Source organism: Cladophialophora psammophila, assembly GCF_000585535.1.
Source record: "Cladophialophora psammophila CBS 110553 chromosome Unknown aczJe-supercont1.15, whole genome shotgun sequence".
Taxonomy (NCBI): Eukaryota; Fungi; Ascomycota; class Eurotiomycetes; order Chaetothyriales; family Herpotrichiellaceae; genus Cladophialophora; species Cladophialophora psammophila.
The window spans coordinates 1-24,596 of record NW_006912936.1 but is presented as its reverse complement, the minus strand read 5'-3'; the positions used below and the strand labels follow the sequence as shown (position 1 = coordinate 24,596).

The window sequence follows — 24,596 nt, the reverse complement described above, 5'->3', positions numbered from 1 at the left end:
CTCTAGACACCACCGTCAATCACCCACTCCCGGGACCAGGACCATCACTAGAGAGCTCTCTAGTGAATTTGTTCTCATTTTTTTTTCGCGTTGAACTGTTTCCCTCCTGGCTCTGCCGACTGGGGTCCCCTAACTCGGCGCGAAAGGTTGGCCAATTCCTATTCTGAACAGCTGAAAAGACTAACTCGTCTCCATCTGATATGATTCTATCCCGGTTGTCTATGGCATCATCAGGCTATACCGATGGCATCATTTCAACATGCAATCTCAACCCAATGAGGTGTCTAGTATCGGCAGACGACTCCGCATCTCGTCAGAGTAGTCCCCTTTCATTCCAGAGAAATGGTAATAAATGGGGGAGCATTCCGATGTTTCCATCGAGTACAAAGACTATCCCCTAGCCAGGAGCATATCCAGCGTTTCGGGACGAAGCCCTTCTCCAACGTCCAAGCTTCTCCAAGCTTTTCTGGATACAATAGCCCAAAAGCTCTCGGTGACAGACGACAAGGGGGTGTCGAACATCCCAGTGGTCTCAGAGACGCAAGGTGACACTACGATCCATGTCGTCCCTCGTGGTGAAGAAATTGCAGATGTCTCTTCCCTCGAGAACGAAATCGTAGGCTACGACGCTGAACGCATGAAGGCTCGCACTCTCCTGACTAAGGCAGAAGAGGCGAGGCTCATGCGTAGAGTTGATATGCACCTCATGCCACTGTGCAGTATTATGTTCCTACTCAAGAATATGGACTATCAGAATGTCACAGCTGTCCCCCCCTGTTCTCGTATAGAGCAGACACTGACTCAGAGTGTATAGGCGGCCAATGCTCGAATCATGAACAAGGGGACTGACCACAACATCCTGACGCAACTCCATATGAGCTCGAACGATTACAATTTCATATCTACTATTTACTATGTGAGTGGGCCACTCCCTCCAATGCTTCGTCTGAGTACTCATTTCCCATTGATACCTTATATCATCTTCGAGGCTCCAAGCAACTTATTCATCAAGAAGATGCTTCCTTCTCGATGGCAGTCCAGGATTATGGTAAGATTGATGAGCCACCCTTACAATCCACACCAGAACGCTGATTCTGCTGCAGGTCTCTTGGGGCATTGCGATCGCCTGCCATGCTGCAGTTACGAGCAAGACCGGATTGTATACAGCTCGTTTCTTCCTAGGAATGTGTGAAGCAGGCATGTTTCCCGGCGTGTTACTGCAAATGGTGTATTGGTACCGTCCCGACGAGATGTCGATTCGTCTCCTCTACTTTTATGCGCTGGGAAACTTCTCCAATGTCATTAGTGGCGTGTTGGCGTACGCTTTCGACACGATCTCTGGTAGGGATGGACTCTCTGGATGGCAATGGTGAGATTTAGAATGCCTTTTCCCCCAGACAGAAAGGGAAAGTCGACTCATTGATGTTTCTGCAAGGCTCTTCCTCGTCGAGGGTGTGATCACAATTGCGTTCGGCATTTCGCTGTTCTTTATGTTGCCAGACTGTGAGGATCGGAAACCGTTCAAAGAATTGTCATTAACTAGTCACCTAGTCCCCAAGCAAGCCAAGTGGCTCAGCGAGAAGGAAAAGGCATTCATTCAAGCACGCTTGCCCGCCAACGCGCCTCGAGCGGAAGAGCTTAATTTCAGCTTCCGTGAAATTGTCACAGCATTGAAGGATAAAAGGATGTGGCTCTTTACGATGGTTGGGCAACGATGACTGTTGGCACGACGGTTTGACGTTCTATCAGCCGACTGTCATTGCGAATTTGGGATTTACGTAAGTACCTGAAGCTTGTCAACAGTTATCCATGGTGCTCACTCCCTTCTCCCACAGGTCAATTGCGAAAAGTCAACTCCTGAATATCCCTACTTCATTTCTTTCCATCATGATAATTGCCATCTCGGGATACTTTGCGGACAGTGCCTGGCTGCCTCGCCCTATAATCCCCTTGGGCTTCCTGGTATCTATTCTGGCATGCTACAGCGTGCTATACACCTTTCCTAACAACGGCGGCGTCTACGCGGCAACCGTCCTGGCCAATTCCTTTGCGCAGAGCTGGTACCCGCTGATGTGGCCGTGGCGAGTCCAAACCACCTCTCGCGCAACGGGTTCCGCATTCGCCATCGGATTTGTGAACAGCTACGGTCAAATTGGGGGGGCGGTCGGACCGCAGATCTTCCAGTCCAAATACGCACCACACTATACCGTGTCATTCGCTATTGCTATGGCGATTATCGGAGGATGTCTCCTGGTCACCTGTATTACGTGGTGGGTAACTAGGGAGACAGAACGGCAGACGAGGAAAATCAAGAAGCTGCGCATGAAGGCGGCGAAGAGGGGCGAGTCAGTGTTGGACGATGTGGACGCGAGTGCCGATGTGAAAAGGAAAGAGGAGGTGCGCGAGGCAGCGTAGCCTCGTACATTGCCCCGAGACAGCGTGGAATTGTTGTATAGAGTCTAGAGGCGTGGCTTAGACTACCTAGTTTTCCAGGCGACAAAGCGGCAGAAACAGAAACTATAGCAAAATTCAAAGTCAGGCATCTACCTGAAATGGAGTCGCCTCTCTTCGTCCCTCGATGAGTGTAATGATGTCCTTGCCATAAAGAAGTTGAAGTGAAGCACGCTAGTAGCATGACCAGATTCAACAAGGTTTTGGCCATCCTCTGTACGACCGCTCTGGCATAGTTTGAAATTGAGGATACGCTGCAACTAATAAGAACATTCCACAACGACGAGGTGGCTGCCGAGTCGAATATAGCAACAGCATAGATAAGGACGGAGTGCTCTTATTTCCAAAGGCAAGCAAAATGTCCTGACCCAACGAATCACTTCTACCTTGTGGGCCGTACTGTCATCACTGGCTGCCTTTCTTGCGCCCTCTGGCAGCTCGTCAATGGAGTCCGCCGCGCGATAGTATTTGTTTGGTTACTACTAATCCTTCCTACCTAGACTCAGCTCAACGGGATTTGACATTTAACCTGTATCATATTCGACACTGCCGAGGCGCTGTCGGATTCTGTCTATCCGCCTTGCCGCCCGCCTCTTCCGAGCCGAGGGCAACCACGGGAGAAAGAACTTTAGATAATAAAACCCCCGATTTTTTGGAAAATATAGTGTCGTAGGGCGCATAGCTCAGGGGTAGAGCGCTCGCTTTGCATTCTCCTTACATCGCATGCGAGAGGTCGTGGGTTCAATTCCCACTGTGTCCAGTACCAGTTACCCATAATCTCGGTATGAAATGCATATCCATTGTTGGAACCTAATTTTTTTGTCCCTTTCCTCTCGTTCTTCTTTTTTGAGCTCCGCATGCGATTCCATTGCTCTCGGCAAAGCTTCTGAAAACGATGCACGGAGCGCCTACAAGTATATTCCCTACTCCTTGACTCGGCTGAGCTCTCATCACGTGTCCCCGCATTCAGCCTGACCAGTAGTCGTAAGCCTGGCCCAAAAGTTTATTTTTATTTTTGTTTGGCCATGTAATATCCCATCCCTTTCACCGGCCTGCATGTGCCATCAAATCATTGACTGTTAGACAATTCGATTTCTCTTCGATACTAGCTTTCATGAACGGCACCAAAGTTGGCCCGTCCGTGGCCGATATGGCCAACATGTCCACCGAAGAGAGAATGGCGGGGATGGAACATTCTGAAGTTCGCTACTTTACGAGGTATGTCTAGCGGGGGGATGACAATGGTGTTGATTGACCGAAGCCATAGTTACGATCACCATGGAATCCACGAAGAAATGCTGGTACAGACAAAAAATCCATCTGTGTCGAATTGCAAGCTGACCCTGTCTCAGAAAGATGAAGTCCGAACCCGGTCGTACCGAGACGCCATCTACCAAAATCAGCACCTCTTCAAAGACAAGGTCGTTCTTGATGTTGGCTGTGGCACCGGCATCCTCAGCATGTATGCGTATCTTTCCTCGCGACCGCAGAGACACGAGTTGACAGCGCCAGGTTTGCCGCAAGGGCAGGTGCAAGACATGTGATTGGCGTGGACATGTCCAGCATCATCAATAAGGCAAGACTCATTGTGGAGACCAACGGGCTCTCTAAGAAGATTACTCTGCTGCAAGGCAAAATGGAAGAGGTGGAACTGCCTGCTCAACATCTGAACAACGGCAAAGTCGACATCATAATATCAGAGTGGATGGGTTACTTCCTGTTGTATGAGAGCATGCTTGACACAGTTCTCTATGCACGCGACAAGTATTTGAGACCGGGTGGTAAGATATTTCCCGACAAGGCCACGATCTATATGGCGGGCATTGAAGACGGAGAATACAAGGAGGACAAGATCGGATGTAAGTGCATTCAAAATTCAGGCATCGGGATGCGGGCTGACTCCTTTTCAGTCTGGGATAATGTTTATGGATTCAACTTCTCGCCTATGAAAGAGAGCGCCCTGACTGAACCTCTGGTCGATACTGTCGAGCTCAAAGCGCTGGTGACCGACCCATGCCCAGTCTTCACCATCGACCTCAATACGGTCAAGCCGGCCCAGCTGGCATTTTCGGAGCCATTCCAACTCCGATGTCAAAGAAATGATTTCATCCACGCTCTTATTGCTTGGTTCGATATTGACTTCACGGCATGCCACAAGCCAATCAGATTCTCCACAGGCCCCCACACAAAATACACCCATTGGAAGCAGACCGTCTTTTATCTGCGACAAGTTCTGACCGTGGAGGAAGGAGAAATGGTCCAGGGCTTCCTTTCCAATAAGCCCAACAGCAAGAACAGACGAGATCTTGATATCAAGATCGACTACGAACTCGAAACGTCAGACCCCAGACGATCCGCTCGCGGGACATGCGAGTACAGGATGTAAGACTCCGTAACCCTAGTATAACCGCGCGTTACTTATTGATCATTTTCAGGTGCTGATGTGGGATGACGGCGGGAATGCCATGCATGCCTCGCGTTTTGTTCGGCTTGGTCTTCAGGTCTGCATTCTCCCTGCATAGCACCTTGGAGAGCACATAGCGTAGACTTTTAAAGGACGACACATATGGATGAAACACCTCGTTTGCGATGAAAAAGTGGCCATGATGTTACCGGGAACGAATCCAAGCTCCTCGTTCTTTGTCTAAGATACCCCACGAGTTGATGCTGATTTTGATAAACGAAAATTCATAATGCATTTTGCCGCTAGATGTTATGGCGCCATCAATGAAGCTGACGCTTTGTATTGATTGCGAGATGTAGCTGACCTGGGAGGGTGTCCAAGGGTGTCTTCGATCTTGGCTTGACAGATGTGATGTGATGATTACTTTCACGGCCTCGATGGTTCGCCGGCTATCTGCATTCTCGACATACAAGTACCTCGGCACGCGGCTCCCCCACGTTTACTAGTACGACCCCGAACTTGAACAAAAGCTGACCAGCCTGCCGCAACTATTTCCTCTCCTATATTATTGTCTGAAATCTTCGGAGCTGCTCAGCTTGTGGGTTTGCTCGAAGCTCACCTTCTTGCTTCCAAGGTTTCCGAGGGCTGCATCAAAATGTCGGGTCCAGGTGTTGGCTTCGAGTATCCCCCGACCGAGGTGTCGTGGTTGAAAAGAGACGTGCTGCTCTTTGCCGTGAGCATTGGCTGCACGGTGGATGAGCTGCATTTCATCTACGTAAGTGCCAGAAAGATAGACACCTACAGTACACAACGCAGCTCTGATTGACAGTCATCCAGGAACTCCATCCTAACTTTGCCGTGTTTCCCACATATTCAATTATCCTTCGTTAGTCGCGTCCCCTGTGCTTGCTTGCTCGCCGCACTCCCGAACTCACCAATATACTAGCATTCAAGAAGACCACACAAGAAGTGATTGACTTCTATGCTGCCCAAGCCAGCAACCCGATTCCGGGAGTTCCCAAATTGGACGCAAAGCGTGTCGTCGACGGCCAGCGCATGATCCAATTCCTGAAGCCTCTTCCTCCTACGTCCGAGGGTCGGAAATTCGAGCTGCGGTCCAAAGTAATAGGAGTGTACGACAAGGGCAAGCCAGGCACTGTCGTCGAAACCGAGCAGACCATTGTGGACAAAGAGAGCGGTGAGGTGTACACACGGGCGGTCGGCTCCGGCTTCTTCGTTGGCCAAGGAGGATGGGGTGGCCCCAAGGGACCTACGACGGTCAACTATCCACCACCGAAGGGCAGAGAGAACAGTCCCGATAGAGTCAGCGAGAAACAGCTGACTGCGGAGAGCGCGCATCTATACAGGTAAGCAGCTCCAACCTGGTTCGACACAAGCCACTGACACCGAGTGACCCCAGACTCAATGGCGACTATAACCCACTCCACGCGACACCCGAACCTGGTCAGAAGATGGGTTTCGGAGGAGCTATCATGCACGGGCTGTCCACCTGGAACTTTGCCGCACATGCACTCTTGAAAGAACTGGGTGGAAGTGACCCGGCAAACATCAAGGAGTTCCAGGCTCGCTTTGCCGCGCCTGTGAAGCCTGGCCAGAAGCTGGCGACCAAGATCTGGAGGACTGGCGATATCAAGGATGGATGGGAAGAGGTCCGATTTGTCACCGAGGTCAATGGCAAAGTGGTTCTGAGCAACGGTCGGGCGTTAATGAAGTGTGTGGGCGGAAAGAGCAAGCTTTGACAGCTAGAGGGAGCAGAGGGAGCCAGACGCAAGCAAAGCCGGATGAAATGAAGCCAAAAATCCCTTGACTTGCTAAGTATCCAGTTCAGTTGGTCTCAACACTTCCTTCCAGCTTTGTGGCGTTTGTGTTGGGCGGAGGTTCGCCTAAAAGCGTATCTGTATCCATTTCATCTACCGCCCACTCTTCTCTCTTTCCGATGGCATCCCCATTGCCATTTGCGCGCCCAGAGTCATGTCGGAGGCTTTCAATGGTCAGGTAAGGTGGGTATCCTAGAGCGGGAGTCTCAGGAGCAGGAATTTTCATTACCGTGAAAGGGCCCGGGGTCAAGCGACTCCAGATTCGACGACGCGCTGAAAGTCTGAGGTCTCTTCCCTGACGCGCTGTTCTCGGCCCAAGAGTCAAAGTGGGATTAAAACGGCGCCAGACGTAGCGAAAGAAGTCTGATGTTCAGAGAAAAGGCCGAGGGCGTCTCGACGCGGCAAAGCTGGAAGCTGGGAACTAGAACGAGAAGGATGAGAAAGTTGTTTGGCTCATCGGCTTTTGATGCAGCAAATCATTGCACGCGGGGCGGCTTTTGGGTGGCTTTCGACATTCTTTTTCTATTGCTGCGGCTAGGAACTGTCTCGCCATCATCTCAAGCTCCGTTTCCGCTCCGTGTCGCCCCGGGTTTTCTGGTAAGTTGTAACGCTACAAGCCAAGAAGTTCTCTTCGTCCCGACGGGAAGCATTCCTCGCCCTTTTTGTCCTTCTCGCCCATGCTACAAGCCATGGATGAAGCCACTATAGCTGTCGCATGACGGTGTGTATCTTGGCAGCTTGTCGGATCGACAGTATATCTCCTGTTCCGCTGGCCAACACCCCCATGTCAATGGATATGCTGTTACATCGAGCTGACAACACCTCTGCCGATAGGTCGCTCACATCCTGTCACATCTAACACCTCCCAGACTCGGAAATTCCTCCATAGAACAAGGCCACTATGGTCCATCATGTTGCACCCGATCCCCGCAAGTTGAACTTCTTGTGCTGCACAACGAGAATCCAGCACCTTGGCGCCCCGTCTCTTTTCTCCGTGGATTTGCCAATTTCGGCATCAGGAAGGCATTGCCATGGCGCCTCGACAAAGGACATGGATGTCCGCAAAGTTTGGTGAAGCAATACCAAGCCATCCCCGACCCAGCGGATGAAGAGGTGAGTTTCTTGGTGAAGGGCTTGGTATATTTAAGATGGACTAAGTCGCCCTTCGTCCTCGACTCCATCGGTCAAGCCAGTGTCATCTTAGTTATTCATTACCAGGCACTTCAATCACCGCGTGCATCTGCTTGAGTATCACAAATATGGGTGGCGGTGGAGGCAAACCTCTGAATATCTTCCGTCTGGGGAGTTCTATGGCGGATGAACCCAGAGAAGTTCTCAATTGGAGACTTTGGTTCGCTGTCGTCTCCTTTGGCATTATGGGAGCTGCTAGAGGCGTGTGAGCTGTCCTTGGAGCATTGGAGCCCCCAATGACGTGGGCTGACAGCGATTCGTAGGGATGAAGGGTTAATCAGCGGTAAGATTGTCCTATGTTGGTGCCATCAAGTTGGGCTCTGCTGATGTTGTGCGACCAGGCACTTTCAACACGGACGACTTCCAGCGCCTTCTGGGGTTTGACAAACTCGATGAAGATCAATATGCAAATGTCAAGGGCAACGTCTCTGCAATGGTCCAGATCGGGAGCGTGGGCGGCGCTCTACTCGCCTTCATCCTCGCTGATCGTATTGGTCGTCTCTGGGCTACTCGACAATTGTGAGTCTTCCCCTTCTTACAGTCTCAGAGGTCTTCGTGCTTATCGTATTCAGGTGCCTTGTTTGGATTTTCGGAATCGTCATCTTCCTGACAAATAACGGGCGGTTGGGCCAAGTGTACGCTGGCCGCTTCATTGCAGGACTAGGAATTGGCCAGACCACTGTCATCGCGCCTGTCTATCTTTCCGAAATTTCACCCAAGGCGGTCCGAGGACTTTGCACCTGCGTGTTCTCGGGTTCGGTGTACATCGGAATCATGGTGAAGACGAGCAGCTCCGTTGTGTCGGTTCTGTGAACTAACTTGCAACAGCTCGCATACTTTTCGACTTGGGGAAGCAGCCTCCACATCGACCAGAACAAGTCCAGCTCCTGGATGGTGCCGACATCCCTCCACCTGATGTTTGCTGGCCTTATCTTCATCTTGTCATGGTTCAACAATGAATCACCTCGGTTCCTGATCAAGAAAGGCAAAATAGACCATGCAATAGCCAATTTGGCCAAGATCCGAGGACTTAGTCCCGACGACGAATACATCACGGCAGAGATCAACGGTATCAAGCACCAGCTGGATGAAGAGCAGGAAGCAACAATGGGCCAGGGATTTTTGGGCATTATTCGAGAGATGTTCTGCATGCCCAACAACTTCTACCGGATTTACCTGGGTCTCGGCGTTCAGTTATTTGGTCAATGGTCAGGTGCTCAAAGTATCACCATGTATGTTCCCCCTCCTCGTAATAGTTCAAGACCGACCCCGGCATGGTATCTCTTCTCACGCTTGCTAACATTTGGGCCCTATATGGATATGCTCCGGATGTAGGTCACCCCCGAGCATTGGTTGCCATTTGGAGGTCCCAGTTGTCATTGGCTCTTGTCTATGTCGATATGTGCTAACGCATATTTGCAGATGTTCGCGCTCCTCGGCACCAAAGGTGACAATGAAAAGGTAAGCCAGATGCAATGTTCCCTCAATTTGGTTATATTACGGGCTGACTGGAAATAGCTGTACGCTACGGCAATCTTGTGAGTTCCACTTTCTGTTGTGAGATACCGTTTCATATTTGTCCATGTTATTGATGATGATTTTCAACATGCAGTGGAGTCGTAAAGTTTGTCGCATCGATAATCTGTGCCTTGTTCCTGGTCGATGTTATTGGACGAAAGAGATCGTTGTCCGTCGGCATCGCACTCCAGGCGATTTCCATGTGCTACATTGCAGCCTTCCTGACAGCCGTGCCCAACATCGACGATAACACAGTCTTCACACCTTCTCAGAAGCATGCTTCGACAGGCGGTATTGTCATGATATACATCTCGGGCGCGGGATGGGCGTTGGGCTTCAATAGCATGCAGTATCTGCTGAATGCCGAGATCTATCCCCTCAGGATCCGTGCCGTGAGCAGCTCTTTGGTCATGTGCTTCCATTTTGGTAAGCTTTCTTATCCCCAGTAGTCAACCAGGAATGAGTTTCGCGCTAACAAGGAGTTCGAACAGTCAACCAATACGGCAACTCACGCGCGGTGCCCAACATGCTGCTCAGCCTCAGTCCCCGAGGAACGTTCTGGTTTTTCACCACGATCACGATCCTCGGTGGGATATGGGCTTGGTTCTTTATCCCCGAGACAAGCGGTCGTAGTCTCGAGGGCATGGACGCATTGTTCCGCCTTCCCTGGTACAAGATTGGAAGATACGGACAACGGGAAGCTGACGCCAGTGATCAGCTGGCGAGAGAGAGGGTGTTGGAGGAGAAGGCGGCTGTTGGGGGAAGTGCTGCCCAGGTGGAGGTGGTTCAACACGAGAAGGTATAGAAACACTTTCCGCACGGGATCGATGTGAAGAATGGTGTTTGAAAGGGGCGAAAAATATGTACGTACTGGAGTACAAGCGTGTTTTGATCTGCTGGTATGTATCACAGAGATCGACAGTCGATGTCACGAGCTCCATTCACAAGGGTTAAAATCACGGTGGCCACAATTCAGGAAGCGTAACGCCATCGAGCGGGGGAATGGTGTACCAAGTACAGAGGGTTGGGCTGGATTCAGAATCAAGGGACGAAGTCTGACAAGAGTAGGTAATGTGATTTACTATTAGGTCGAAGATATCCGTCATTCGCAAGTACACATCCTAGGTACGAAGTAGGCCATATGGCGCTTACCTTTATGAGTTGGTGGTGCTCAGGGTGCTCTACGAGGTATCCTTCAACCATACTCAGTACCGTTGGCTGTATTTGACATAGTAGCCGCTTCTTCACCGACGTTATTGAGCCCTCTTTAGCTCCAGAATATTAGGCGCTGCACGTTTTCTCCACCAGATTCAGCGTGGTCGGTGGTCACTCCCGCCAAGATTCAGCTTGACGCCCCTCAACCGTCAAACCAACGCAGGTACCCGACAGGACGCCCACCAGCCCGCGACACGCACTACGGAGTACAGATTCTTGCGTATCGCCACGCCTTAACCAAGTGCGAGCACCGAGAAAAATCACCACTGTCCGCCATGGCATCGCTGAACAGAGACTCCTTATCCAACGACCAGCCCCTCTCAGGTGTGGCTGGACACCATCCCCTGGCTCAAGAAACCTGCGCTCCATCCCTGCTTGTATCGGTACCCAACTACCTCGTACTCCGTACTCGTTGGCCTGCAAGATGCAAGACTTGTGGAGGATATTACATAGGATATGGCAGAAACCCCCGAGCGATCTCAACGAGCAACAGGCCATCCTCTTGGCCCACATTTCGCTTGACTTGGATGGCAGCATGTTCCTTGTCTCAGCGCACCCAGAAAGGAAAAGTCCCTCGATTCGAGAAAACCCTCTGGGCCGCCAATGCCTGAAGATAAGGACAAGAGTGGTCAGAAGAGATAGAACCTGGATCCATTTTTGGCGCACCGCAAACATACCATCCCTGAACTCTGACTTCTGGACGTGTTTCTTTTTTGGCGTTTCAACACACACACGCTGCCCATTTCAAAATGGTCCCCCCCCCCACATGCGACTTGCAGGACGTAATCTCCGCAAGACGGATGAGGCGTTGATTCTGACCGAAGTTAAGTCGATCTCGTCGTGTCCTGGTTTCTTACTCTCCTATGGGCGGCGGAGTGAGACTCAATCACGATGAATCTGCTCTGCGTCTATCAAACCCCCCTTGTCCCTCCCCCCCTTATGCGATGTGTCCTCTCCATCGATATCTTCTGTGATCCCTACCCTCGTCCCGCTTTAAACTCGGATTCTTCCGCCATGTTCCTGGTCAGGCAATGCTGGAATCTGCTGCGCCAACCATAGGTAGACGCCAATTCAGGAGTCTCCGTCATCAGCGACCCGGCCAGATGGAAATTATATCGATATAACATTCTGCGGTCCCCGTGGCGTGTTGTCTCCCCCCCCCACTCGCTGGAGCGAAAAAGCATTCCTCTCTCCCGTCTTCCTCCTCCTATCGACGTTTGAACAAGAGGAGGAAGAAAGACGATATGGGGATTCGTCCAGTCCTAGACAGATTTTCTGCTCCGGCAAGAATACAACGGCTCAGCGTCCTCGCCTTAGCAGCGATTCTGATTGTCCTCTTCTTCCAAAGCACATTATTCCCGGTAAACTCGGTGACCTACCTTCACAGAAAAGTGGGTAGCACTCGTCTGCGAAGCCGTGCATCTGATGCACTCTTGGCTAATGAGTTCTAGGTCGACCGATCGCGGTCCGGATACTACCTACAATGGGGGCCTTTCGATCCTTTACCGATACCGGGGTTTGTGAACACTGGATTGCCTGGCAAGAGATCGTGTGATACTTTGAAGTACAACTCGACTGTCGGGGTGCAGAAGAGCTTCTTCCTCGACGATGATATCAAACAAATAGCCTTGACCCTCGACTCTCATCCGATGGTCGACTACCCTGACGAAATGATGAATGACCCCAAGATGGAAGCGAGTGAGATCATTGAGAAGACGTGGGCTCGCCTTTCCGGATCCAGTGTGTGGCTGCCGGAACAGAAGGTCTTCTTGTCCGTCACTCGAGTTATCTTCTGCCCTTCGAGGACTCGTTCAGTGCCAAAGATGAGCTTTCTGCGAGGCCAACTCTACAACCAGGACTGGGAGCATTTGGACAATCATACAATCACCTGGGGTGGACAGCAGTTCAAGTTTCCCCTGGTCTTCGACGTCCCCGCGCAATGGGAAGACGATGGGAGCTTGTATGGACCCGAAGACCCCCGGATCATTCTGGAGGACAATGTAAAGGGCGCCGAACCAGTTGTCATTTTCAACATGATCGCGAAACGAACCGAGTGGAAGCGAGCAATGTACATCTTCCGACCCTTCTCCAACTACTCCACCGTCCTCACCATCAAGGACACTGACCGACAATCGACCGAAAAGAACTGGGCACCATTTTTCATTCCAAACGAGCAACAGCAGGCGTCGGCTGGCACGAATCCCACCACAGCAATTGCAGCTCTGCGCCAACCCAGCGAATACATCCATTTCGTTTACAGCTTCAAACCTTTACGGATCTTGAAGTGCCATCTCCGCTGCGGCGATTGTGAATTCGAATATGAGCAAGAGGTGCCCGACAACTTCATGACCAAACACAATGAAGAGGGCGGCAGTTTGCGTGGTGGCACCAATTTCGTGCCGGTGCCCCTGCCGTCAAGCATGAACATCGATCCCCGAGTCCGAGTATACGCAGCCTTTCCGCGGACCAATATCGAGAAGCATTGTGATGGCAGTTTTTATCGACCAGAATTTGTGGTAATGATTAATATTGGCACACAGTTCCACCTCGCTTTTGCTTCCGAGTCGCTTGACTTCGGCAACGCTATACTCGACCTGGGACCTGAGGACGACCGCTGCGACAAAGGGCGCATCCTCATTCCCAACAGTGTGGCTCAGTGGGATACGAGCAATGGCCATGATGTGATGAGTGTGACATTTAGTGTCAACGATGAGACGGTCCAAGTCGCCCGCATCGAAGGGCTGTTGTCTTTCGTTCGTAATCTGCCTCAATTCAAGACGCTACTGAAAAAGGATGGTCTTCTGAAGGGTGCTGACTCGGACCTGATGGGCATCTTATCTTCCTGGGTCGGGGACGATGTACGTGGCTGTCTTGTCGAGGCCGCCCTAAACTACGCCACTGCAGCGCAGGAGATCACGCACCCGAAAGAGGGAGGGGAGGTGATGGATGTGACCAAGGAGCTAATGCTCAAGCTCAAACAGGAAGCAGACATGACCAAGCAGAAGGATGAAGAAAGCTTCAATCACGGTTTCGAACCAGGACATCTGTTTTTGGAACATCCTGCCGATGATGACGGTGCACAACCTTTCCGCTTTGAGATGTTGGGCGAGTTTTCCGATGTCGAAGGCCTGTCGGTTGAGGGCTTGGACGGTAATGGCAACAAGAATGACGAAAAGAAAGAGGAGGTCAACAAGGAAGAGAAGGAAGAGGAGAAGAAGGAGGACGGGAAGAAAGGAGATGGATGGAAAGATCAGAAACAGAGTACAGACGAGGAGCAGGACGAGGAGATGAAGCAAAGTGAGGAAAAGGATCAAGATACGCCAGGACAAGACACGAAGGACGAGGAAAAGCCGCCGGAAAGCCAACCTGAAATCCAACCCAAGCCACTGCACGTTCACCACCGATATCATAACCATCAGAATCACCGCAGGATGTGGCCGTAATTGTTCAATGAAGACGGAAATCTACCTTCCGATACTCGTTCCAACAAGTGGCGACATGGAGCCAACCCATAGGACTCGACGAAAGTCACGGTCGAAGACGAGATGGCGAATTTGTTGACGGAAATCATGTGGGAGGCAACGAGCCTGCCCGAGGTTACGGGGCCTTTTCTGGTACTCCCTTCGTACGCGGCTCTGCCTTTATTTGACGACGACGACCAGCAAGGCCAGGAAGCGACTCTGGTTCTCTTCTCCAGGCACGTCTGCCTGGATATTCTACATTCTCCTGGAGTTGCACAGCCAGCGCTCGGGCCCTTGACTTTTTCTCTCCTTTTTCTTTCGTGTTCAATGACGAATATTCCCCATGAAGATAGAGCGGGAAGGCCTGTTTTGGCCATGGACGGTAGGAATGACCCAGAAAGACGACAGCAGGATCAGGATATGTGGAGGCGTTTTTGCATAGTGCAGAGAGACTGAAAGTTCTTGCTCAGCGAGGAGTTCCGGGACTAGCTGGAGGACGTTTTGAAACTTCTAATGATGATACCAGGGTTCAATACGGGATAATGCGTATATCTCCAGACATGACGGATGCCTGAGAAAGGGCGATAGCCCAAGTAGAAGATAGAGAGCATACCGAGTTCGCCTTGGACGAAATGAAGATCTCGTCGCGATCTCTGTCCCTTCCGTCCCTCTCGGATCCTGCCCTGTGAGGCATGTATGCCGCATCGCATCTCCGGACAGATTGCATACACCCGGCCTTTGTTGCCCTTTGGTCCTCTAATCTGGCCCTAGTTCCCACGGGCGAGCAGCATAGAGTTCCAGAAGAACTTTTGACCCGCGGATCCGGATGTGCTATTCCAAACTTGATAGAGCTCGGATGAAGCACCAGAGCCATGTGTTTGCCCCGTTTATTCATGAGATCCTAGTTTTCTCTTTCATCGACCTCGACCAGACCCAATGTGGCCATTGCGCCGTTCATCACCCGGACCGGAGTCAACACGAGTAAGCACAGTAGCTCATAGGACAGGATCAACCAAGAAGCATCAAGTGCACTGTTCATCTACTGGAGCCAAGCAACTGGGTCCCCGCAAACCATTACTTCCCGACTCGAAGTCCCGAGGCGATGGTGGCTGATGGGCGTTTCTGGGCACGCTAGAGATGTGCAAGTCTTGGGTACGGGCGATGAGTGATGGAAGAAGGACTTCAGACAAGGTCCGCTCGGAAGTATTTGCTTCCTGGGGAGGGCTAGAACCCGGCTGAACTGGGAGAGTGAATCTAAGGGAAGGATTGATGACTGCCCTTCCCTTTGGGGTGAGAGAATGAAGGAGAAGCAAGACAAATCTGTAAGTCAAAGAGATCAAGCCTGGTTCAAGAACGCAGGCATCCAGCTGTTCGTCGTGTGACAGGACAGAGAGTGAGTGAGAGAGAGAGAGAGAGAGAGAAAGGAGGCAGGGAGAGGCGAGGGAGCATTCTTGGCAAGCCCCGTCAGTTATGGATCTAGCAAGTACACCAGTCAAGACCAGTCTGACCAGTGCATCCTCCTGCTATGTAACTGGTACATACATTATCCTATCTGCGGTATTTGACTCCGTCTACGCTTCTTGTCAATCGCCATTTCCACCCTGGCCATTGGTCCCCGCAAAAGATAGCGACCATCATTTGCCATCTTCATCTCCCTTCCCCGTCATTTCGTCTCCAGGTCTCCGTCCAGGTCTCCATCCAGGTCTCCATCCAGGTCCCACGGTTCCAGACCCTTCATCCTTTCAACCAGCCTTGTCTCCGCTGACCAGGTGCAGCATCCGGAGTGCCAGGTGTCAGGGCCAAGATGGGCCGTTGTGACTCTTTCTCTGCAAGCGTGCATCGTTTATTCGTTGCTCCCTCCGACTCGATGGACGATGGACACGGATGTTGGACATGCCAATCAACCAACGTCTCGAGCTGACGGCCGGGATGCCATGGCGACGCAAGACTACTTAGACCCGGCCGCCCCTCCTCCCTTGGCCATGCTTTGTCTCGACGTCTCTTGATATCCTCACACTCGTCGTCTTACTTCCACACCGAATAATCCAGCATGACTTCCAAAGACCATAATGTCGAGGAGCGCCAGGCCGATCAGGCCGTCCGACAGTCGCTTCAAGACGAGGTCATGAATGAGAAGGCAGCCGCCATGCATGCAGAGAACTTCCATGAAGCTGCAGAAAGAGGCCACACTGCTACTGACAAGTAAGTCAAGCATCTCCCTCATGCACCAAATAGCCACGGCTAATGCCCGCTCTAGATATGGCCACTCCCTTGTTACATTCGATCCAAAGGCCGAAGCAAAACTGCGCTGGAAGATTGATCTCTACGTCGTGCCGACGGTCTCTCTTCTCTACCTCTTTTGCTTCATCGACCGCGCTAATATCGGTGAGTGGCACGGCATCTCATCATAAATGATCCCCTCCTAACCTCTCCCTTCCAGGTAACGCCAAGCTCGCTGGCCTCGAAAAAGACATTCATTTGACGGGTTACGATTATAACATTGTTCTCTCTACCTTCTATATCAGCTATATCCTCTTTGAGTTGCCGGCAAACATGGCCTGCAAGTACTTTGGCCCTGGATGGTTTCTCCCCACCACCTCGCTTGCTTTCGGAATCTTTTCCATCTGTACGGCCTTCGTCCACCACATGTCCGCGGCGTGTGGCGTACGTTTCCTCCTAGGTATAGCCGAGGCCGGCATGCTTCCAGGTATTGCATATTATATGTCTCGATGTAAGTCTCTTCCTGATTGACAGACTGTCTTCTCCGTAGCTAGGAGTTATTCCAAGTGCACCGTCATTCGTCCGTCCAGGCTGACAGATATCGCAGGGTACCGTCGCAGCGAATTGGCATTTCGGCTATCGCTTTACATTGTCATGGCACCCCTCGCCGGAGCTTTTGGAGGTCTTTTGGCTTCTGCAATCCTAAAGCTTAGCCATTTTGGAGGCCTCCATGAATGGCGGATGATCTTTGCCATTGAAGGCATCATCACCTGTGGTCTTTCGCTCATTTCCTTCTTCACCCTGACTGACCGGCCGGAAACCGCGAGATGGCTTAGTCAAGAAGAAAAAGACCTTGCAATTGCCAGAGTCAAGTCTGAGCGTGTTGGCACGACCGAGGTGCTCGATAAGTTGGACATGCCCAAGATTCTCCGTGGCATCTCGAGCCCGGTCACTCTCGCCACATCCTTCATCTTCCTTCTCGACAACATCACCGTCCAAGGGCTGGCCTTCTTCCTCCCGACCATTGTGAAGACGATCTATCCCAAGAACTCAGTCGTGTCTCAACAACTGCACACCGTCCCGCCGTATGTTGTGGGAGCCTTCTTCATCCTTCTTTTTCCCTTGCTCTCGTGGCGATACGACCGTCGCAACATCTTCATCATCCTCTCGACGCCGTTAATGATGGCGGGATACATCATGTTCCTGGCCAGCACAAATGCCAGCGTCCGTTATGGGGCAACATTTCTCATTGCAGCCGGAGCTTTCTCATACGGTGCGCTCTGCAACGCCCAAGTTTCCGCAAATGTCGTCTCAGATACGGCCCGCTCAGCCGCCATTGGCACGAACGTCATGTTTGGAAACGTCGGCGGGTTGATTTCTACCTGGTCTTTCCTGCCCTTTGACGGGCCCAACTATCATATTGGCAACGGATTGAATTTAGCTACCTCGTCGACGATCTTGATTTCTGCCATTCTCCTGCTGTTCTGGATGTGGGCGGATAATAAGCGGAGGGAGAAGAAGGATGTCGATGCCGAGTTGGATGGCCTGTCATTGAAGCAGGTACAGGATCTTGACTGGAAGCATCCTGCCTTCAGGTGGAGGCCATGATTGGGTATGCGTTTGTGTGAGGGAGGCTGTGGAGCGGATGGCAGTGAGGCTGTGTTGGATGGAAAAGGGGCTAAGCTGCTTTTCCCTTCCCACTGCGGATCGAGAAGCTTTCTGATCTAGTAGCCTTAGCATACATGGTCCAAGAGACGGTCATGCATTTCTTCCCGGGCGATGGACATTCTTAAATCATGTATTCTTGTTGATTAAATTAGTTTCCTGTACAAAGGAAGCTCAATGTTGAGTCCATGCAAGGCTCCAGGTCGAGCCCTCAGAGCGGGGGGAATAACTATTTATCCGGCCACCAACCACAGACAGACAGCCAACTTCAACTCGAACGTCACTCCATTGACAACAATCCTCCTCTTGTTCCTTCCACGGACACATTGTTCATTTCTTCATCTGGCCCTTTGCTGTCCTTGTCCTCACGGGGCTGCAATCCCCTGCGCTCCATGTGAGTCAAACCCCTGGTCCTCGATAATGCCAGCTTGTCCCGACGCGGGCAGGCTGGCGTCAATTCAGCCTCGCCAGGCAGACATGATAATCCCACTATGTACCTCACTTCCCAATGCTTTGACGTGATTATTTATTATTCCGTGCTCCTGGAGATGCGGTGATCGTATCGTATCGCCTCAGTTCTCTTTTACATTTCTCACACCTTGCTGCTGGACCTCTTCGACGAGCGATTGAGATACACCCTCGGGAGTCACTCTATTTGCCCCACCACGCCCGTTCTGGGACTGCTCGCAACCAAGCACAACCCTGAAAGAGCACCAATTCCAACTGGTGCGATACCGTGCTCGGCTCCTGTGTCGATGGCTTCTTCGACAGCACTTCTACCAGCAGCACGGAAAGGTTCTAGTCCAGAAAATCCCTCGCACCACGCCCTCAAGGGTCTCGCCTCCCTTCCTCCGGAAATCCACCACATGGTTGCAGAACACCTTCCGTACCCCGACTTGCTGTCGCTGAAACTCACAAACACCTACTTCGCAGCCCTGGTCGGCTCGAAACTCACGGTGAAGATGCGCATCAGCTGGGTGAAGAGCAGATATGCCCAGCATCTCCCCGTGCCCAAGAGCACCAAGCTATCCTTTAAATCGGACGCCCTGTTCGTCGCCAATCCCGAGGTTAAAACAATCCTGAGGCGGCGGAGGCATCACCTGGAATGCGCGGACCATGAGCGCGGAGGTGCCTTTGTGTTCTCCATGTTCGCCGACGTCGACCACCAAGGCCGTGGGGATACCCAACAGCCGTGGAGTAAAGTCTGCCTTGTCACGGGGAACCCAGTGTGTCCTAAAATCCAGGAACTGGAGGCCAAGAGGCAGCAGTACAAGAATAGCGTCGTGGGGAAAGTGGCGGTTCCCGTGGTACGAGCGATCGCTTGGCTGAGGGGAGTATGGCGTCTTCTCAGTGATTCTTGGCCGCAGATCATGGCTGGAAGGCTGCGCGCCTCAGGGTTTCACAGGCCATATTTCGCCACCCTGTTAGAGGCGGTCCTCGTGGTTGTCTTGATCTGGACCATTTGCTGTTGGAGCGACATCTGGGCGTCCCTTTGCATATTCGCGCAACCATATTGGCGCGCCATGATGGGAGGGCCGGGCGTTTGGGATGGATAGTGCGCGAAGCGGTGGCATCTGCATGAGCCTTGAGCTTCCTTCTCAGATCAGCGACGGAGTCGCCGTCCTCCCAGAATACTCCTGTAGCGTGAATATTGGCAAGGACCATCCTGTTTGCAAAAACAGGAAAAAAAAAAATTAAAAATAAAAAATCAAACTCGGTCCTTTAGGTCAAGCAAAATTCTTCGCTCTTTAATCCATCGGCGGGAATCGCATCAGAGTCGGCCGACAACTCAATAACCTGATCGAAATCCAAATCCTTCAAACCGGGATCGGGGACGGGAGTTTGCAGGAGCACGGCAGGGCCGACAAATGTATACCTCTGAGCCATTGCCTTGCGGACACAAGCGAATCGGTCGGAACCATCAAGTCGGAAGACCCAATCGCTCGATTGCACGGCATCCGAGGCCAAGATAAAAAAAAATCAGCTCTCATCTTGCGACATGGAGGCTGGGAGTTCGGGTAGCCAATGTCGATCATTGCAGTGCTCCCCTCAAAATTGCAAAGTTGTGTTGTCATTTTCAATTTGGGCCGGAACATCCCCCTGCCCATTTCCTTATTGAAGCTTTGTACGCCGCCTTCGTAATTAAGGGGCAGGGTAAAGTCGATCTTGGAGGCGCTGTAGGATATGCTCTGAATGAAGCGCATGAACCGAACCTTATTCGATCCAGACGTGGACAATCGATCGGTCAGATCTCCTGTGCCACTTGCAAGAAAGCCCAGCTCGACTCTCCATTTCGGGGTCTTATGGTCCGCTAGGTCCGCCCACTGCTCTTTGAGCATTCTCTCGCCTACACGGGCTATTGTCACCCCAGTAACTGTCAAGCAACCTGGAAGATCACCTTTCTGTAGCGGGTGGTACTGTCCTACTTTCCCCTTTACGCCACCATAATATGGATGTTCGGAGTCTTTGAAAGCTAGGAGCTTACATGTTCGCCAGTCAGTCACCCAGGATGGCATATCTATTGCCTTTTGCGTATAGGAGCGAAAGACATGAAGAGGCAATAGACTTTGGGAATTTTGAACAAGATAATGGATAGCATCCTGGTAGACTTCTCCGGTATTTTTCCGATAGTCCACGGGATAAATTTGTTCATCACTGGCGATTACGGTGATGAACCCGTGATGCTTGATATTGACCTGCTCCAGCATCATTCCGATCAGGGCATACACCCTATCACGCGGATCGGAAGACTCAAAGCCAACGTTTCCCGATAAGATGTACATCCATCTCATCAGTTTACTGTGTGGCTTGTCGATGGGATGCCTGGGCAGGGATCTCGCAAAGCGTCCAGTGCCGCAGAGAGCTTTTGAAGATTGGGAAAATATTCTTCAAGTGATGAACTGCCTTTCTTGAGTTCGGCAACGGATAGAGCAAGGCTGCCAAATTGTACGGTCAGACTTCGTGCCGCAGAAAATTCCTGGCGGATCCAGGTCCTGCTGAACCACGGTCGTTTAAGTATCTGCGAGAAAGCTTTGTCGATGTGCTCAAGTTCAGCAGGACAATCTTTGTCGTGCGCCACGTTGAAAGACTGCCGGCTCCACGCCGAACAAGCATTTAGTGCTTCTTGGTGACCCACCACAATTGGGAGACCTCGACTATCTCCCGAGGTCGATGATGCCTTTGATGGTTTGTTACAAGAGTTCTCTTTTTCTATGGTTTCTTTCTCTGCTCCGATAGCGAGCAACCCGTAAGCAGCACTCTCTTCAACTGAAGGTAGCCCTAGCCACACGATAACGCGTTCAGCCTTCGTGAATATCAGCATCATGTCTTGAACTTAGGTCGACTTCTCTTTGAGGTCGAACTGATTGATGCACACCGGCATGATCTTGGCGAAAGGGTGAGCTAGGTTAAGCTAAGAGATGTGACTTCGAGAGTATATCCTTATTATATCAGGGACCTACGCAACGCAGTAGGTACAAAGGAATTGGAGTAGCTGAATGCCTTGTTCTATTCACGTAGCCCTATTGACAACGACTCAACGCTTGAGAAAAAGGAAGAGTTCTCTCTCAGCCGATTCAGGTGAGAGGAGACTCTTATAGCTTCCCCTCTTTCTGTCACGTGAAAAGGGTAAGGCAGCGTTAACCGATAGCCTTGTGCCTCAACCGTCCTTTGCCTTATCCTTTCCTTTTCTTTCTATACCGTCCACCCGATTCGGGTGGAGGGCGTAGAGTACTTGGGGACAACGGTGGGTTCGTGACAGTTGCCCCCCCTCCAAAAAGCGGCTCGCCCTCGAGTCGCTGCGAGTATGAAGACAGCCTTGATCCATCGTATGGACAGGCCGTCTCAATTGTTAATGACGAAGACAATGATATGGTAGTTGAATAGCCATTCACTGACAATAGTAAGTGATTGAATTCCCACCCGATTCAGGTGAGACAGCCGTTTTGTATTGTTGCAGCAATGCGGGTGAGGTTCAATTCACTTCAGCCTTTGCTTTGGTTCTTGAGCCCTTTGCTATGGCCTTCTTCGTCTCTTTCTTCCTCGTTCAGATCAACCACAAGATGTGTAAGTATTACCCACCCCACTCGGGTGAGAGACGCTGCTGACATGTATACAGCCTCTTACGTACGAGGAAGTCCGGCTGGACACTCAGTCCCAGTTGGGCTGTGGTGCCAGCCTTGTTGGCAAGAATTGTGAGTTCTGCAATATCAGAACAATGACAGCGTACTGACGAAAGAAGCGCTTTCCGCGGTTTTGCGGATCCTCCGTCTGCTCCTGGCTCGGAGCCAGTTTTTTCTGCCTTGCCCTGCGACTGGACTTGGTCCAAGTCGTGTGGGTTTTGCTCTCGTTCCCGGCCTGGCGCTGGCTGCGTTGCCGTGAGTGAGAATTCAGCCAAGGTTAATGGCATGCTGAATGGATTAGGTCCCCGTCAACCTGCAGGCAGGTTGTCGTGCCCTCCAAGCTCTCATCGAGAGAGCAATTTCCGTTGCTGGCAGTGGTTCGGCTATTCCAGCCGATCAGATGTAGGTGTTTCTCACCCGATTCGGGTGATGAATCACTAACACCTATTTCAGGGAATGGCTCAAGTCCCAAGCACAGGGGCTTGAGCCCATGTTTCGAAAAGCCAACCGTGCTTGCAAGGTTGGCGGCGATGCCGACCTCTCCGATCTTGGGGAGGTTTGGCATTTGCCAGACGTCCCAATGGACGTTTTCACCTTTTGTTAGTGATATTAAGAGGTGGAGGAATAATACTGATTAGAACAGTGGCTCCCTCTCTCCCGGCCCCTTCTGCCTCCGTCAATGACGATGAGGAGGATTTCAGCTCGGGTTTCGGTATGCTTGTCCTTCCCACCCGATTCGAGTGAGAAATCACTGACAGTGAAATAGACTGGAGTGCTGGTTATTCCAGTGACTCCTCCTCTCCTCTCTCCTCTCCTCCGGCTTCGCCGGTCTTGAAGAAGGCTGTTGCCTCTTCCTCCTCTTCCGCTGCCGCCGTCCGCGCTCGCCAGAGAGTGCCGGACGTGTGGTCAGCTACTCTTCGCGGCCCTGAAATGTGGGTCGAATATATGAATCAAGAACGTCTCTGGGCCTATGGCCGCTGGGACAACGATGTCTCTGGACGACGTCGTTCTTCTCGTTTGTGGTACCAACATTAGGGCCACACAGGATATAAGTGGACAGCAGGGCAACATTGTCCTTGGGAGGTAGGTCGGGACCTCCCTAAAACACAGGATATATGTGGACAGCAGGGCAATACTTGTCCTTGGGGGTAGGTCGGGACCCCCAAAACGACCTGCAAGGGTATCGCCTTCACGTGGCGCAGGTTGTAAGTAGCCCTTTGTGGTGAAACTGAGTATACCCCCACTCGATTCAGGTGAGAGATATTTCTCATTAAGTACGCACGCCGTACTTTTCGTCGAACTCTCTGATCATTTTTCGCACAAGGGCACCGGTGAAGTGTTTCCTAGGTTCCCATGTATTGTGTTCATGGCCCCACCCTAGCCATTTAACTAACCAACGTCGTCTTGCTCCCTTTCCTTGAGCGTCTAGGATCTGTTCCACATCGAACTCTTCCTCTTCATCTACATTGATAGGTGGAGAAGGAAGAGTTCCTTGGCGTTGATGATAAGCCTGAAGGAGTGAAACGTGAAATGTTGAATGAATTCGTCCATAACGCTTAGGTAGAGTAAGTTGATAGGCATTTTTACCTATTCGTTGTTTGACGTGGAAAGGCCCTATATACTTGTCAGAGAGTTTCTTACTGGCTTTGCGTAACTTAATGTTTTTCGTTGAGAGCATAACTAGATCGCCCGCTATAAATTCTATATTCTTGCGGTGCTGATCATAGTAGCTCTTAACCTTTTCTTGCGTCCTTTGCCAGGATTCTCGCAAGTGAGCTCGTACAGCTAAAACCTCCTCAGCATTTTGTCTTGCTCTCTCATGAATTGAGAGCGGTTCCTTTCCACCTGATTCGGGTGGATAAGGACCTTTAAGATTTCTTTTCATGCTGGGTTTATAGTTGTACACTACCTGGAACGGTACAGCATTGATCGTACTGTTCCGGCTATTGTTGATAGCCCATTCTGCACTGCTGAGCAGTTCAGCCCAGTTGCTTTGTTCGTCATTTAGATAGCATCTCAAGTAGCATTCAAGCACTTGATTCAGCCGCTCTGTTTGTCCGTCTGTCTGTGGATGAAAAGCGGTTGATAGCTTTCTCTTGACCGTGAGATAATAGCACATCGTCTCCCAATACTTCGACGTAAATAGGGAGTCTCTGTCACTCACAATTGTTTCAGGCATTCCATATCTCGAGAAGACTTCATCAATTAAGACCGTCCCTAATTCCTGGGCCGTTATGTCTTGCTCACATGGAATGAGACGCACCATTTTTGAGTGCCTGTCTACTACCACCAGCACCGCGTCGTAGACGCTATTCCGATGCTTAGACGGTGGTAGCCCTACGATGAAGTCCATGGCAATACCTTGCCAGGGCTCCATCGGCGGAGCCAGAGGGACCAGCTCTCCATAAGGCTTGTGCCTTGGAACCTTCATCCTTTGGCACACATCACAAGTATCCACATACTCGTAAACGTCCCTCTTCACCCTGGGCCACCAGTAACAACGCTGAATAAC

The 24,596-nt window shown here is 51.3% G+C and overlaps 8 protein-coding genes across 8 annotated transcripts; 7 read left to right on the top strand and 1 right to left on the bottom strand.

The window, feature by feature from the left end:
* Positions 1-352: 352 nt before the first annotated feature.
* A1O5_08943 (uncharacterized protein) lies at positions 353-2,415 on the top strand (the record flags this gene model as incomplete). Its single annotated transcript, XM_007749523.1, has 7 exons — positions 353-757; positions 815-1,048; positions 1,104-1,369; positions 1,436-1,503; positions 1,552-1,703; positions 1,750-1,778; positions 1,836-2,415. 7 exons carry the CDS (start codon positions 353-355, stop codon positions 2,413-2,415), a joined length of 1,734 nt encoding a protein of 577 aa, XP_007747713.1.
* Positions 2,416-3,565: 1,150 nt separating this feature from the next.
* On the top strand, positions 3,566-4,837 carry A1O5_08941 (protein arginine N-methyltransferase 1; the record flags this gene model as incomplete). Its single annotated transcript, XM_007749522.1, has 5 exons — positions 3,566-3,669; positions 3,719-3,752; positions 3,804-3,913; positions 3,964-4,310; positions 4,362-4,837. The coding sequence occupies 5 exons, from the start codon at positions 3,566-3,568 to the stop codon at positions 4,835-4,837; spliced, it is 1,071 nt and encodes a 356-aa protein (XP_007747712.1).
* A 673-nt stretch (positions 4,838-5,510) lies between these two features.
* On the top strand, positions 5,511-6,615 carry A1O5_08940 (uncharacterized protein; the record flags this gene model as incomplete). The annotated part of the gene is made up of 4 exons (XM_007749521.1): positions 5,511-5,630; positions 5,693-5,741; positions 5,802-6,222; positions 6,276-6,615. The coding sequence occupies 4 exons, from the start codon at positions 5,511-5,513 to the stop codon at positions 6,613-6,615; spliced, it is 930 nt and encodes a 309-aa protein (XP_007747711.1).
* A 1,337-nt stretch (positions 6,616-7,952) lies between these two features.
* Positions 7,953-10,207, top strand: A1O5_08939 (uncharacterized protein; the record flags this gene model as incomplete). Its single annotated transcript, XM_007749520.1, has 7 exons — positions 7,953-8,089; positions 8,148-8,167; positions 8,226-8,403; positions 8,457-8,661; positions 8,713-9,161; positions 9,497-9,828; positions 9,894-10,207. 7 exons carry the CDS (start codon positions 7,953-7,955, stop codon positions 10,205-10,207), a joined length of 1,635 nt encoding a protein of 544 aa, XP_007747710.1.
* Positions 10,208-11,861: 1,654 nt separating this feature from the next.
* On the top strand, positions 11,862-14,060 carry A1O5_08938 (uncharacterized protein; the record flags this gene model as incomplete). The annotated part of the gene is made up of 2 exons (XM_007749519.1): positions 11,862-12,008; positions 12,069-14,060. 2 exons carry the CDS (start codon positions 11,862-11,864, stop codon positions 14,058-14,060), a joined length of 2,139 nt encoding a protein of 712 aa, XP_007747709.1.
* Positions 14,061-16,128: 2,068 nt separating this feature from the next.
* A1O5_08937 (uncharacterized protein) lies at positions 16,129-17,906 on the top strand (the record flags this gene model as incomplete). Its single annotated transcript, XM_007749518.1, has 4 exons — positions 16,129-16,280; positions 16,336-16,463; positions 16,519-16,809; positions 16,906-17,906. 4 exons carry the CDS (start codon positions 16,129-16,131, stop codon positions 17,904-17,906), a joined length of 1,572 nt encoding a protein of 523 aa, XP_007747708.1.
* Positions 17,907-18,718: 812 nt separating this feature from the next.
* Positions 18,719-19,519, top strand: A1O5_08936 (uncharacterized protein; the record flags this gene model as incomplete). The annotated part of the gene is made up of 1 exon (XM_007749517.1): positions 18,719-19,519. One exon carries the CDS (start codon positions 18,719-18,721, stop codon positions 19,517-19,519), a length of 801 nt encoding a protein of 266 aa, XP_007747707.1.
* A 933-nt stretch (positions 19,520-20,452) lies between these two features.
* On the bottom strand, positions 20,453-20,982 carry A1O5_08935 (uncharacterized protein; the record flags this gene model as incomplete). The annotated part of the gene is made up of 1 exon (XM_007749516.1): positions 20,453-20,982. A coding segment is annotated over exon 1 (303 nt), but the record flags the coding sequence as incomplete, so codon positions are not given.
* Positions 20,983-24,596: the final 3,614 nt, after the last annotated feature.